This window comes from Phyllopteryx taeniolatus, chromosome 19 (genome assembly GCF_024500385.1).
Source record: "Phyllopteryx taeniolatus isolate TA_2022b chromosome 19, UOR_Ptae_1.2, whole genome shotgun sequence".
NCBI lineage: Eukaryota > Metazoa > Chordata > Actinopteri > Syngnathiformes > Syngnathidae > Phyllopteryx > Phyllopteryx taeniolatus.
The window spans coordinates 14,987,269-15,002,195 of record NC_084520.1 but is presented as its reverse complement, the minus strand read 5'-3'; the positions used below and the strand labels follow the sequence as shown (position 1 = coordinate 15,002,195).

At 40.4% G+C, this 14,927-nt stretch overlaps 2 protein-coding genes across 5 annotated transcripts; both read right to left on the bottom strand.

Annotated features, from left to right (window-relative positions):
• Positions 1-139: 139 nt before the first annotated feature.
• Positions 140-7,050, bottom strand: LOC133469787 (elastin-like). 4 transcript variants are annotated; one of them, XM_061757322.1, is made up of 23 exons: positions 6,109-7,050; positions 5,919-5,963; positions 5,640-5,681; positions 5,511-5,558; positions 5,407-5,445; positions 5,268-5,327; positions 4,776-4,814; positions 4,646-4,702; positions 4,123-4,191; positions 3,957-4,022; positions 3,808-3,861; positions 3,096-3,143; positions 2,918-2,956; positions 1,982-2,053; positions 1,825-1,902; positions 1,669-1,728; positions 1,538-1,603; positions 1,402-1,461; positions 1,247-1,309; positions 991-1,032; positions 723-920; positions 577-633; positions 140-516 (listed from the first exon to the last, which is right to left on the bottom strand). In XM_061757322.1, the coding sequence occupies exons 1-23, from the start codon at positions 6,212-6,214 to the stop codon at positions 512-514; spliced, it is 1,413 nt and encodes a 470-aa protein (XP_061613306.1). In that variant the 5' UTR covers positions 6,215-7,050; the 3' UTR covers positions 140-511. The 4 variants fall into 4 exon arrangements, with proteins under 4 accessions (XP_061613306.1, XP_061613307.1, XP_061613304.1 ...); XM_061757323.1 differs by having other exon boundaries at positions 140-633; positions 6,109-6,186; positions 6,295-7,050; XM_061757320.1 differs by having other exon boundaries at positions 140-633.
• Positions 7,051-7,325: 275 nt separating this feature from the next.
• On the bottom strand, positions 7,326-14,850 carry LOC133469640 (spidroin-1-like). Its single transcript, XM_061756936.1, has 23 exons — positions 14,384-14,850; positions 13,349-13,422; positions 11,682-11,735; positions 11,536-11,589; positions 11,411-11,470; positions 11,279-11,323; positions 11,141-11,191; positions 10,706-10,756; positions 10,577-10,627; positions 10,456-10,497; positions 10,297-10,338; positions 9,793-9,852; positions 9,655-9,711; positions 9,542-9,580; positions 9,388-9,459; positions 9,246-9,296; positions 9,067-9,099; positions 8,785-8,832; positions 8,674-8,703; positions 8,549-8,602; positions 8,391-8,462; positions 8,260-8,313; positions 7,326-7,810 (listed from the first exon to the last, which is right to left on the bottom strand). Exons 2-23 carry the CDS (start codon positions 13,413-13,415, stop codon positions 7,326-7,328), a joined length of 1,572 nt encoding a protein of 523 aa, XP_061612920.1. The 5' UTR covers positions 13,416-13,422; positions 14,384-14,850.
• Positions 14,851-14,927: the final 77 nt, after the last annotated feature.

Sequence of the window (14,927 nt, the reverse complement as noted above, 5' to 3'; positions counted from 1 at the left end):
TGGGATTTTCATTCGCCTCTGTAACGCATAGATCCGCCTTATGTATTAATGGTGCTACACAAACTTTGCTTGCCAGGATCTAGTTTCACGGTTTTTGCCTTTTTACAAACTGTATGACCAACACACACACACACAAATCTGAAGTGTGTCTTTGATTTTAATCACACAAATACTGTACAATAAACATTCTTACCACAAGTAGTTCTAAAACCAAAATCGCCATGCAAAATAAATTAGAAAGCATTTTGTTTTTATAGAAATATGCAAGATATATTTGAGGCAAAACTGACTGATTCAATCAAAAACAGACAAGCAGAGGACAAAACTCCATTCTTCTTGTTTGCACGTACAGTGAACATGCAAGCGCAGAGTAGAAAGATGTATATATTTATATAATACATAGATAACATAGCAACTCAATGTGTTAAAGGTTTAGACTAAAGTAAATAAAACTAATATACAATCAGGAAGTGATGACAAATATACAGTGGCACATGTGATGACAGCAGTGTTAACCTGTGTGAAAGAAGATGGATTAACCTTTTTATATTTTTATGATTTAAGTCCGTTCCTTACCTTGGTAGCCACTATTTCCAAAGAAGCCATTCAAGTCGTATTTACCATTTTTTGACCCTGAAGACAAATGAAACTGTCACACAGTGGTCTTTGTTTTCGGCGGTTTATTAACTGCAGTAGAATGTAATGCACTTTGTGTCTCTTGCCTTGAGGGTGTAAATGCAGTTTGAGGCGCTGCTGGATGTGAAGCTGACGCGGCATCTGCTCGGGGTCGTCCGGCTGCGCCGACCCCCGGGCCGCGGACTGCTGGTCCGCGTCGGCGGAATCAAACGAGAGTCCGCCGGCACCCCTGAGGTCGTCCGATCCCATCGGCACGGGGGTGGGTGCCGCGGGGAGCGAAATAACTTCGGAGAGGAAAATGATTATCGTCTTTTATCAACATGCTTTATAGGCATTGTAAAATTGATGTTTTACCTTCTGGTTGTAGTTTACGTCCACTTATGTAACCCACATTTTCTGAAAGTGATTAAAAAAATAAAATAAAATGACTGCAATGGCGGTAAAATAGTTTTCTGCAGCCTTCAATTCCTAAAAAGAAAAACTATTGACACTTTCCTAAAATGAAGGCGACCCAAGTAATGACTTGACTTGCTTGATTACTGTCACAATAACTTGCGACTTAAAACTTGAAGACTGATGACTTGCACATTTGTGACTTATTCCCACTGACCATATTTATTATTCGCCATGCCCTCGCCATCGACTGCTCGTGACAGAGTTGGATCACCTCCCACTGAGAGGGAGCAAGCACAAAAATTGAAAGATTTTGTTCCAATGTAAATTATGTGACTAGGCTCAATAAAGGTTGGGAAAACACTTCTCCACCTGATCGCCTTTCAGAAGCAGATTCAAGAGGTTGGCTCTGGTGCAGTCCCTGGTTATCCACTAAAAGATTGATATCAAATTATGTACAAATGACAGAGTTAATGTGTGTTACATGATTGAAAAAAAACAAACAAACCATTTTTCCCAGCAGACTTTCCTTCACCCACCAGACCTTGTGGCCCATAGGAAGCGTCACCACCACCTTGGCAATTACAAGGAGATGTTAAAATAATAATGCTTATAAAAGTCACATTTGAAGGCTCTCACCATAGTTGACATTTGGTCCAAATCCAAGAGGGCCTGACTGATATGGCGAGGCTCCAGGACCTGGGGGAGGGGATTCAAAATGAGCTACATGCAGTAAACAGAGGACTCGTCCAGTTTGTGGGTTAGTTTCATGGATTTGATGCAGAACATAGTTACCGTTTTGGCCAGCACCAGGATATTGGAGTTGAGGGACAAATCCAACAGGTTGAACTTCATGGGGCATTCCTCCATAACCTGCACAGGAAATACTGTTCCCATCAGGACAAAAAACTAATAAAAAACATTTTTGTATGCGTCAAAACGCTTAACTCACCATATTTGCCAGCCATGTGTCCATTGCTGCCACGACTAAGAAGGTGGCCAATATTGGGTAAGCCACCATAACCTGACCAGAGAGGATATAGTTATAGGTTCAGGTGACTTTACACCGATTTTTAATCGGCTGATCGGTATCAGACGATATTTAGCATTTTATGATGATCGGCTTTAATGTCATAATTCGCCGATCCGATCAATGACGTCATTGACCGGCTCCGCAAAAGACAATGCGGCGTCGCCGCGCGCACGGTATATTTGAATCCAAAGGCTAGTTTATTTTTAGCCTTGTCGCGTGTCTTTTGACGTAGTACTGTAAATATCTGACAGCCAATTAAGTTATTTATTTAAAAAAGAAAACGTCAGCGGTGTGGAACAGACAACACGTAATGCCCGGATTGGACGTAAACATGCCGCCGTTGTGTCAAATCCTGCTCTAAAGTTTCAGTGTGGGTGAAGTAAGTATTAAAAATAAAGTAATTTAATTACAGTAAGTTAGCACCCATTATTTCCGTCATGTTGGTTTGACCCGAATGATTAGAATAAACGATCTGACTAGGAGAGATTTCCAACCTTATGGAGCCAAGGAACATATTTTCCAATTGAAAAACACCAACGTCACAAAAAGTGGATACATGAATTACTGTATTTACTTCCTGCCAACCAATAGGAGACCATTCATTTGTTCTGTCTGTCACTCTGCCTCACTGGCATAGAGGAAAAAAGATACATTTATTGTAAATATAATTTTTTGAGCCATTAAGTACACAAGTATATAAAGTAAATGAACAGGTCATTTAAATAGACATTCCTCCATCTTGTGATCGGATCGGTGATCGTTTTTTTTAAACCCACTGATCGGCCCCAAAAATCCTGATCGTGCAAAGCCTACTTTTTATAGCTTATTTACATACAGTATCATATCTATACTTACCATATTGTCCAGGTACACCACCACCCGTATTGGCTCCACCTATAATTTACATAATTATAGAAGAGGATTTGGTGATCCTGAAACAAAATCTTTTTTTTTGCACTGCATCCTAATTATACATTGGCAATATATATCAGTGACATAACAATGACCAGTTTTGACCAAACAATATGCCTACCATATTTTCCAGATTTCAAATCAGCAGTGGGTTCATAGACGCCATAGCCTGCACGAAATATTGACAGTTTCAGAAGCAGAGTTAAGAACGTTTCACAATGTTTGTAAACAATAGTCAAGTAGTTCTGGGTGATTAACTTTAACTAAAAACAAAAATGTTTGGGGTTGCCTCGCCAGATATAGCCCAAGGGGTTTAGGGTAGTTTTCAGTTTACTTAAAATGAAAAATAAATTTAGCAAAATCTGTTGGTGAGGAGGCGTGAGTTGATGGCGCAAATTGTACAGAGACGCTCGCAAGACCACCTAGTGCCTTCTAACCGGAAAGACAAACCAAGCCATCATCGGGTTTGTTACAGGTATGAGTAAAATGTTTGGTCATCTTTGAATAATTCAGACCATAAAGGCTAGCCTGAAAGCTAACGTCAGCGCTGTAGCATGAATAATCCAAGCAACAAAGTCAATTAGCTAGTCCCTCAATAATCATGTTTGCCATGTCTGAATTTCCACCATGTCTGTTTTTGAATCAACTTCGCTCATGAAATTTTTTTTTTTCCCACACATCAAGCCATTTACTTTGTTTTTCCCCAATCGCACTGCCTTGGAAGAGTTTTGTTTACAAGTAGTGGAATTAGCGCTTTGTAGATGTGATGTCGCAATGAACAGGTCTGTTGCTGTCACACGTTTCGAAATTCGTATAGTGCATAACGTAATTACCGCCACCATTAGTTCCCGTTTGAGGGCTGCCACCAAATTGCAATCCGCCAATGCCTGAAAACAACACCAAAGAAGAAGAGATTTTGAGACTCTTTGGGGGGGGGAATTAAAGGTTTTAAACATTTCAACGTCCAACAACAAAAACTCACCATACTTTGCATTGGATTTCTCAGGACCCATCCCAGTCGGACCACCGTAAAGTAAGCCCTCCATTCCTGATGCAGTGGGGAGAAAATGATGCTGCTGCTTGTTAAAATTGGATTTTCCTGACCAAATTACAAACAAAAACGAAACTACTTCCAGGATCAAACATACCACCGTACACTGGGCCTTTTTTTCCATTAGGACCGAGGCCAGCTGGCTGCTGCTCAGGCTGACCCACACCTGCAGAGGTCAACATCTCAGTGAATACCACATAAGACCGATGGATCTGTTATTAAAAAAAAAAAAAAACTTCATCTACCCATGCCAGTGACATATAGTGACAGGCAGAACAATTAGATGTTCTTCCACTAGATTGCAGAAGGTAGAATTAACCTGTGTATCCACCGGTCACCATTTATACATCATAATAATACAACAATAATACACTGAGCAGTAACAGTTTCTGGTATGTGCGGCCACACGGGACCATTCAAGCTAGGACCGCCACTGACAATAAGTAGCAGAGATTTGATTTGATTTAAATATACTGTATATAGCCTACTTTTTGTGACATTTGTTTTATGGTGTTCTGTGAGCTTTTTATAATTTAAATTATGTAGCTTGGCTCAAAAAAAATAATAATTGGCCTAATCAGATTTAACCTCATTTTCTTTATTAGATGGCATAGTCTTACCATCTAGTGCGGCTGGAACTGCCGGGGCGCCATTGTAAGGAGCCTGCAGACCACCACCTGCAAAAATATAAACTTCAAATCAAACAAAAATTCTCAGAAGTGGGATCCAATGAGGCCCAAATTGTCATACCCGATTTTGCGTTCATTGTCGGAACACCGTGGCCAAGATCTGTGGAGGAAAAAAAAAAACAAAAAAAATAAAAAACGCCATTACGCATGCATCCATTTAGGGTCGCAGGTGAGCTGGCGCCCATCCCAGCTGAGTTTGGGTGAGAGGTGGGCTACACCCTGGACTGGTCTCCTGTTAATTGCAGTAATCCAAATCAATTGTTTTAAATAGGATGGTTACATTACATACTAGCATAGTCAGGGTGGACACCTGCAACATAACCATTTGGATAGCCTGGAACAACAACAAACAAAACTAACTTAGTGTTAATACATTACTAGTTGGAGCCTGTGTCAAGCATCCAGTTTACCCGCTTTAGAATTGCCAGTTTCTCCATTTCCTATAAAGAGATCTGATTTCATGTTTATGGACCTACCACATTCAAAATGTATTGCACATTCTGCCTAAATACAGGCCGACAGAGTTGGTTCAAAGCTTTGTTTAAATTCTTACCTGGGTAAGAGTTTCCCTTGACATAGCCAGCTGCTGCAAGGTTGGCTCCTTGACTGTAAACTGAGTAAGCATAAAAACAATATGAATTGTTTATTGTTGTGAGGGCAACACTTTTGGGGTGAGGGAATTGGGTACTCACTTGGCTGTTGGGGTTCGCCTGCATTAGGATATCCAAGGCCTGCAAGCACACAAATATGAATGAGTTGGGACATTTGTCATGATTGGTTGGATAATCAATCTTACCCGCTCCGTATCCATTAATAGGTACAGTATAGCCTCCAGTTCCATAACCTTTGAATACATAAGATATGCAATTTAAATCGATTAGCAATTAAAACAAAAAGTGGCGACAGACGTGTAAATTTGATTTACCGGGTTTGGCACCAAATCTGTTTGGAACACCTGCTCCGTAACCTGACAACAAAAACAATGTATGATGAGAAAAACAAGAATGGTACCTTGACTAACAAGTTTGTTTTTTTTTGCTTTGTGGGGCAAGCTAAAATTTGAGTTTCATAAAATCAGCAGTTCAGGTAATCTAATGTAGCCACAGTTGCCTCTGCACTTTCAGCTCTTTCTTGAACAGGACAAAAATAAATACTGACATGGGGTGAGCAACTTTAAGCAACTGAATCATAAGTACACAAGTACCTTTAGTGTTGGAGCCCGCCGATGCACCAAGTCCTGCATTATAGCCTAGGAGGGACAAAAGGAAAAACCTGACCCATTTTCATATCTAAAACACACTGCATATTCCAAAAGGTGGCAAAACATTTTACCCCACAAATGTATGATAATCACATGGTAAATGATACTAGACACCTTTATTGCAGTGTTTTACCTGCTCCAGGTATTTTCATCCACTGTCCATTTGTACCTCCTGGGCCACAGTGTACAATAAATGTGCATTTATTTTTTACTAGGAGCAAAGAAACATGATAAAACATTTACATCAACAAATGCACCACATTGTTGATCTTTATACATAAAGCTCATTTGATACATCAACTAGTAGACAGGATTTTACCCGGTTTGGCTGCTTTAGGTCCCTGTCCTTTGGAGACTGAGGCTCCTCCTACACTCTCTAAAATTCAGGACAGATTAGCTGCTTACATTTAGTCAAATTATGTCTTATGGATACAATTTTTTAACACAAATCGCACGCCATGCACAAAATGCAACAAACAAAGTACAGTGTCAGGCATCATATTACATTAAATGATTAAATCTGATGTTATACAAGTTACAGTTACAGACAACAGTGTTTGAACAGTCAAAGGTGCACGATGGGTAAACATCTCATTCAGGATTCCGTTAGTTGACCAATGAACCCAAGTTCCCCTGAAAGGACACCTTTGACCATCAGCCGGTCCTGTGCTTCCTCAGTCTCCAGATTCTGGACTTCCTCCTCCAAGGGAGCTGTAGAAGCAGGTGTTTGCTCAGGATGGATGACGTTCTCTGAGCTCGCAGGAGTGTAACCCTCGCTCTTGTCGCCCACCCCAAAAACATCTGGACTTTTTTGTGTGCGCACAGCACCGCCAAACACATAACCACACGTCAACTTCACAATTATGCTCTACCAACCCGACTTTGACAAGTCTTGCCTGCTTAATTGGGGGGAAAAAAAACTAAAGGTTTTATGAAAAACATTTTGGAAGTGCCTGCACCCATGGCATATGCTATGATGCAGAGATTTAAGATGATTTTTTTGTTAAAACCATGAAAAACAATAACATGCAAGATTTGCAACTCAAAGATGAGAAACTTCATCCGTCACTATAAAACCCACAAAGACCGGTATGATAGATTAACTTCACAGTTTAGCTAACAGATAGCTGGTCTAACAGCTAAGCTTCACGTCAGTAATGAGTTTAACAGAAGAGAAAAAAAAAAAAAAATAGCCAATGCTATTAAAAAGTGGTTGTGAATGTGATAGTACAGCTAACAAATGTAAGTACAGATATTGAGTGCAAAGTCGTTAAAGTTTTAATACGACTGAGCAAGATTGCGTGACTTGACTTAGGACTTGCATAAGCCAAGTTATGACTTGCTTGAAACTTAAAAGGTCAAGACTTGAGACTGACTTATGACGTGTAAGACCTCTTGATACTTGCCTTGAGGAAGGGCTGCAGGAGTCTCTCCTGCTGGTCCAACTTCATAGGAAGGGGCCTTCAGACTTTTGTCAAGTGGTCTCATGGGTGCTGACCCTGAAGAGTCTTTATGACCAAGCTTGGGCTGTTTACCCTGAGGGAAAACCGGTGCATAAACCGGTGTAGCCTGCGGCATGGGCTGCATGTAGAGTTTCCCCTGCGGCACAGGTGAGGGCAGCTTCTGGTACTGGTCTTGGGTCACCAGAACAAGGCGGCCACTGGTGGGCTCAGGCGCCGGAAGAGAGTCACCTTCGATGATTGGTCGTTGAGGTGAGGCGCCCTCCCAGGGAGCTGAGCCTGGTTGCTGAGGTGAAAGAACACCACCTTTAAGACCTTTGCCATTAGGCGCACCTGGGATCTTCGGACCGTTACCATACGGCCTCTGGACAAATCCTGAGACGCAAACAAAAGCATTTTCATATATTGTTCAATCGAATTACAGACGCTACAGTGTCGACACATGGGATGTCATGTCAGTTTGTGCTAGAGTGTTATTTAGGCTATTATGCTAGCTAATGCTATCAATGAGCCTCATGTGAAGGTGGTTTCTGTTGAATAATTTAACTACTGAATACAGTCGTTTATGTAAACTGGGTTCATGAACGTGTACATGCTAGATTCAGGGCGTTGGTGCTTTATGGTCCTCTGTTTTAAGTGCTTTGCTGCCACCTTGTGGCATCTATACACAATCAAGAACCCATTTTGGAGAGGGGCCTCAATAAGTTAGATAATAATCAATAAGAGCAGGGCTCTGCCCCTAATCACCAACCATAAAACAATTGGCACCCCCACCCCTTCATATACAAAATGCACTGGTGTGCGCATGTGCATACTGTACTTACTAGAGTTTGGTGCTTGAGCTGGTTGATTTGGTATGCCAGCAAAACCACCAAAGCCTGTGGATATAACCATATACATAATATAAGTACAACAGTTCATCCCAGTTTGGATGTCACAACACAAGGAGAACTACCTTGGCCAGGTAACATCGGCCCAACGCCTTTAGTGGTCTGAGGGGGCGAGTGTGCACCTAGCCATCCATATCCTGCATACAGTGGTTCATATTTATCATAACACGATACCAAGAACAGAGCGCTCAAATGGCATAAACAATGGGCTCCTGAAACACACCACTAAGTTTATTTCCAAATCCTCCAAGTGCTGCACCATTTCCAGTTCCAGGACCTGAAGGGAAGCACAATCAGTATGATGTTGTAAACACTAGTGCTCTACTGTTCATATTAATAGGACGTCACCATATCCTTTCGTGCCACCAGCTCCATAACCTAAAATCAAACAATGTACCATTTTTTATTTATTTTTTTAAAATTGGTCGTATCAGATAAGAGATAAGTGTCATCCACTACCATTAGGTTTGGCTCCATATCCATTGGGAACAGCTCCAATTCCATAACCTTGAATAAAAAGATCCACATGGAAATTAGACAGAATTGTAGCATACATACTTTTGTTACATGTTCTTAGAGATGTTAGTACCACCTTTGTTTGCTCCATATCCGTAAAAAAATTAAAGGAAGTTACTTTAAGAACTATACTTATATGCTGTACACACATTTTAATGTAAAATGAGAGCACGTTTTTGAAATGTGGGAGGAAGCTGGAGTATATAGTTGTTTAACCATACCTACCCGGTTTTACAGGACACTTGGTGCCACCATGACCTTCAGAATCAACAAAAAGTCCATCATACCGATTCTATGGCTCGATTAAAAAAATAGTGACAGTGACCACTAGTTGGCAGGTGCCTGTACTTTAATGGCGAGATAACCAACGTGAACAGATGGGTGCATGCATGTGGTGAGCTTACCATTGGGGACAGCACCTTGTCTGTTGGGTACACCCGCTGCACCGCCGTATCCTGAACATTTCAAATTATCATGGGGTCAAAAACTTGAGTGAGCAAGACAATGACAAATGACTTTTTGGCCCATCAGTAAAGTTGTTCTAACCTGGTTTGGGTCCTTTCATTCCTCCACTTCCATAACGTGGTCCCAGACCCATTCCATAACCACCAGTGGAGCCTAAGAATACACACAAATGCACGGTCTTCTTAACATTGTATTTACAATAGTAGGCGAGGTCAACGAAGACCGGCTGTCTCACCACCCGTTGGTTGTGTACCATAACCGTTATAGCCGTAGGCTGAAAGAACAAATATATACACTATTAAGGATAGGTGTGTTGATGAAAAGAGCTGTAAAGAGAAATTCACTTACCCTTGCCCTGGTTCCTGGCAAGCTGGGGAACCCCTTGAATTTGAGACACTCCCACACCTGCACCACGACCGTATTAACAATCAAATACAAGTTAACGTTGAACCCACAAGAGAACAGTCGAGGTGTTTGTTTCATCACCTGCTCCATAATATGGCTGGCCGTATCCTTTCATGGGTTTACGTCCAGCACCCGCCAGGCCTGTTTCAGGACAATGCGTAATGCAAAAGATTAATAAATGCATAAATGGATCTGCCTTAAAATGTCATCTAATTATGTATACAGTACATATCATGGTTCCCAAACATTACCAGCTCCATTTCCATTTGGTACAACAGATTTTGCTCCATATCCTAAAGAGTAATTGTTGTAGTATACTGAAATTAGTGCAGTAAAATCATATGTAATTGTCTATAGATGCCACAAGATGATGGCAAAGGACTACTTTTGTCTAAAAGCAGCTCAACTCGCTTCAAAGGTTCCTTTTTACAAACATGCCACCAAAACAATACTTGAGTTTTTCAGCGAATAACGGAGGACTGGTTTAAAAAAAATCCACAAGTTGCTACATTTGCAAAGGCCACACTGCAAATTTACGGGGGTTCACAGTTCCTCAAAAGTACAACACTACTAGTGGTCACTCACCATTTGGCTTGGCTCCCTTTCCACCAAGAGCACCACCGTAACCTAAACAGAAAATTTTGTTGTTACCATGTTGCTGGACTTCTGAACCGACATTCATTTACACCACCAAAAGGTGTGGCATTAAATGCTCAAAACTTGATAATACACCCTTCATCAGACCTTTGTTTCCACTCTGGGGTCCAGCAGGAGGACCTCCATAACCTTGAGAAGACAAGAGTTCTATTTCATGAATAATACCAAAGGTACCTACCAAAATCTTGTCATCTTCATCTAAAAGTACCATTGCCTTTATTTCCTTGTGCACCAAATACGCCAGCGTGATAGCTGTAGCCTGCAACGTGAACATTGGACATTAAAAACAATGTAGGACAGTACAATGTACAACTAAAATTTCTAAAGGGAAACACACCGTTGCCTCTCATTGGATGTTGGTTGGTGGGAGCAGCATGACCGTCATATCCTGCATCAATGACAAAGTGGCACTACATTCAAGCCACAAATTATTAGAGTTGGATTGGATATTGTATTATAATCCCGCCATGTACCATTATATTTAGCCCCATTGCGATTGGATGAAACTGCTGGATTTCCCATTAAAAAAATAATAAAAATCCAAGATTACCATTTGGTTTTGTTTCACTAATAGTTTCAGTACAATGTGTTGCTATATTTGAGAAATCTTCTGGGATACTTACAACATTTGTGTTCTCAAACCAATGATTTTCTGCGATACGAATTCATATCAATTGATCTTTAACTTGCAATCATTGCCCCCAAAAAAATAAAAACTGTCAAAATCAACTTTACAGTAATCTTTGACTATGCATGTTCAGTAAATTACTACCTTGTGGCCACCCTCCCTGAGCTCGCGCTGCACCATTTGCCGCACTGTAGCCTTAAAAAAAAAAAAAAAAAAAAAGTTAGAATGTGGGGATTATTCAAAGCAGACCTCAAATAAATAAAAACCTATCAATTAGTCAACCTTTCTTTCCTGCTCCATTGGCCATTCCAGCAGCTAATCCATTGCCTTAAATTTGAGTGAAACACCAATCAAAAATGGGCTCTTGCAACATTGACTTAAGGTCATAACAGCTTTTATTTCACGTTCACTCACCTACTCCTTTATTGGGGTAGCCACCGTAGCCATTCTGCGCACCCATTGGTGAACCGACACCTTAGGAATAGAAAACGGTTGTGAAAAAGATTCCAATTCATTGTTTGGAGGTATTGAGCCTAAACCTTTCAATGGAATCAGCCTTCTTCCAGCGCCTCCACCATTGTGTGCTCTCTTTCCTATAAGAAAAGGCCATTTTTAGCTGCCAACATTTTAATATTTATAATTAAAATACTGTATGTTACGTAACATGCCCTTGACACTCCCTCACCATTAAAGTGTGCTTCACGGCTAGTGGGTACTCCAGACACTCCAGCACCATAACCTTCAACCAATTACATATTTTGTCATTTAATCAGCAGTTCACGTGAATAAAGATGTCACTTTCCATTGACAAACTCTTTGAGGACTTTAAATGGCAAAAACTAGAGTGGCCTAAATAATGTGTCGTTTTATAGGAGAGTGGATTAAAGTTCAGTGCAATAGTCGTCCAAGTCCAGACATCCGTCAAATCTATCAATATTTCACAAACAGTGATAAATAACATCCAGAGTACCTTGGATTAACCACGAATAAAGTTCAGATGTTCTGGTAGGCTTTTCCTTACATCTTAAAGCACTGAAAATACACTTTATAGACTTCACCCAAGTAAGACGCTTTTGATGATGTCGGTGGTTCAGGAGTGGCTTGGCAAACCGGAGTGCAATACTTGGCCACTTTGTCCTTACATGCAAGAAAAACTGCATTGGTTGACATCTGCGTGCTCGCCAGACTAGTGAAACGCTGTGTTATCGAGTATAATTTTATGTTATCCAAGATATTCCAGTTTATTTAGATGCACCTGCATGTCTAAATACACTGTGGTCAGGGAAGACTTAAAACTTTTTGGAAGTCAATGCAGACATTGTGCATGAGCAGTAAAACCACTCTCTTGCCTCCTCACAGAGGGATGTTAAATTTAGACAGCTGCTGTCACCGACGCTCGGGTGCCTTTGATTTGGGCAGAAAACGGAATATATGGACAACACGGGCACAGCTGCTAAGATTTCCGTTTGACAGGGTAGTTTGAAATTTGACAAGCAAATCCGAGCGTTTGAAAAAGACATTCATCGAAACTCTGAGCGCATTACAACATTTACGGTACAAGGCCGCAACAAGCTTAATGGCAGAGTACCATGGGACAGTATGATCTGAAGATAAACAAAATGTTACAATATTTACATTAACATTCAAATCAAATACTTAAACGTTGCCATGTGTTTAGTTCTCACCAAATTAATGTATTATTTTAAAGACCAAATTACTACTCATGAACCTTATCCATCCAACACAAGAGCTGTAACATTCTACCATCAGATTGTTTTGATTGACCCTGATAGAAAGAAATTCGAGCCACTGAGAAGTGTGCCAACTCCATGTTAACGTCAAAATGACTAAAAGGGAATTAGCCCACTATAGTTCTCTGTGGCTCATGTATATAATAACAGCTGTTTTGTTTTTTTACTGGAATTGTATATTACAGTGGCACAACTGCATCAGTGATGTATCCAATATTTAAGTTACATTTGCCTACAATTAGGAAGTCTAGTACATGAGCAAGTTTGTAGATTTTCATAATTAGACTATATATGCTATTACTTGCTGAAAGGACATTCAACGTTATTGCACTTTCAAAAAATTACAATGCTAAATATTTAGTGAAGTCAGTATGTTTGACACTGAAATTGTGAAGACTGTCAATCAGAGAACGAGAGTGGGCTAACTCAATTTTTTGTCATTTCACAGGAGAGTGGTTTTGAAATGTAATGGCGATAAGTGCAATAGTAGTCCAAGTCCAAACATCTGTCAAGTCATTCAACATTTCTTAAAAGACTTTCAATTTGGTACCAAAAGACTTCACTTCTAATTTTATTCCAAAAGTGTGTTTAGTGTACTCACTGCCAGTATGCGCGCTCTGGGCCAGCCACAGGATCAGCACACACTGGAACACCAAGCGTCCTCTCATGTTGGACCTGGAAGGGGAAGAAAAGCCCATTTTGAAAAAAAATATTTTAAAGAGGAGCATAGGATGAAGTTGAGTGTGCAGTATAGCCAGTTTATGAGGGTCTCATATACACTCTGGCTGCCAAGTGCTCCTCCTCCAGTCTCCCACCCATCACCCCCTAAATCCACACCAGAGTTGTATGCACATACACGCAAAGTGACCAATTAGGGACTTAAAGCACATTTACACTTTTAAGTGAAAGTTGGAGACGCAAAGAGAGGGTGTTTGGACAGTGACCGATGACCCCTGCGTGGAATCCCTCATGTTTGTAGAGACAATAAAACCATCTTTGAAGCAGTTCAGGAAGGTCTCGACGTGTGTTTTCTTATAAAGGGTGATGGATGCCGACTCTCCGTAATGGGGGCACTTTGTGAGTTAAACGAAATTAAAACATAGCTGGAATAGGCTCCAGCTCACCCGTGACCCTAGTGAGCATAAGCAGTACAGAAAATTGATGGCTAGATTACAAGATCACTATTTAAAATGTAAAAAAAAAAAAAAAAAAAAAAAAAAAAAAAAAAAAAAAAAAAAAAGTTTCATTTTCCACATGATTTTTTTTTTAATTGAGCATAAATTTAATGAAACTTTTTTACATTTAAAACTATAAATTTAAACAAAAGATTATCACTAGCAAAATTTGTAAATGTTTTAAAAAATATATATATATACATGAAGCATGCTCAAGCCCCCAAAATGATTAGCAGTCCTCGTAATGACAGACATGACCTCAGACGAGGGTGCAGTTAGCAGTGAGCCCAGATGAGCGACTCCATGGAAACCGCAAGGGAGAGCTTTGAGTTTCCATGGCGTCATACATACACAAAGTACATCCTGAGCGTCGGGCGCCCCACTTGTACATTTTAAAAGCAAGCAAAATGAAAAGGTAACTAAAGAGAGGAAAAAGCAGGGTCGGGGGTGGGAAATCTCACCTTTAACTTAGATTCCTCACTCGAAGCCCAAATCGCCTTCTTATGAGGTCAGAGAGGTTAACGTCTCACCTCCTGGTCCGCCCAGACCTCTCACATACTTGGCTTCTGCACAAACTCTGTCAACACTTCAATTACAAAATCACACAGCATCAAAAGGACTCCAAATGGCTACAATTGTCATTTTTGCCAACTCTGTCTTAAACCCATTTGATCACATACCCAATATTAAAAATCAGCTGTCATTTTTTGTAGCATTAGTTATCAAAAACATTTAATGGATTCCAGCCACGAAAGATTTATAACCATCCCTAGAAACTTCAGGGGGAAAAAAAAAATAAAAATCATTCCAAAGAATTTCACCAGTTGTTACAACTTCCCTGCATCCCATTAGTGAACTACAGTACTTTGTGGCCTAGTATTCCTCGCTTGTGGTAAAAGTCCAGAATTGTCTAATTTCCCGCTCTCTTTCGCGGAATGTCGCACAGCGGCGTCTCAGCAAAGAAAAACTTGTTTGCTTAAATGTAAAATAAAGCAACAAGCAGAG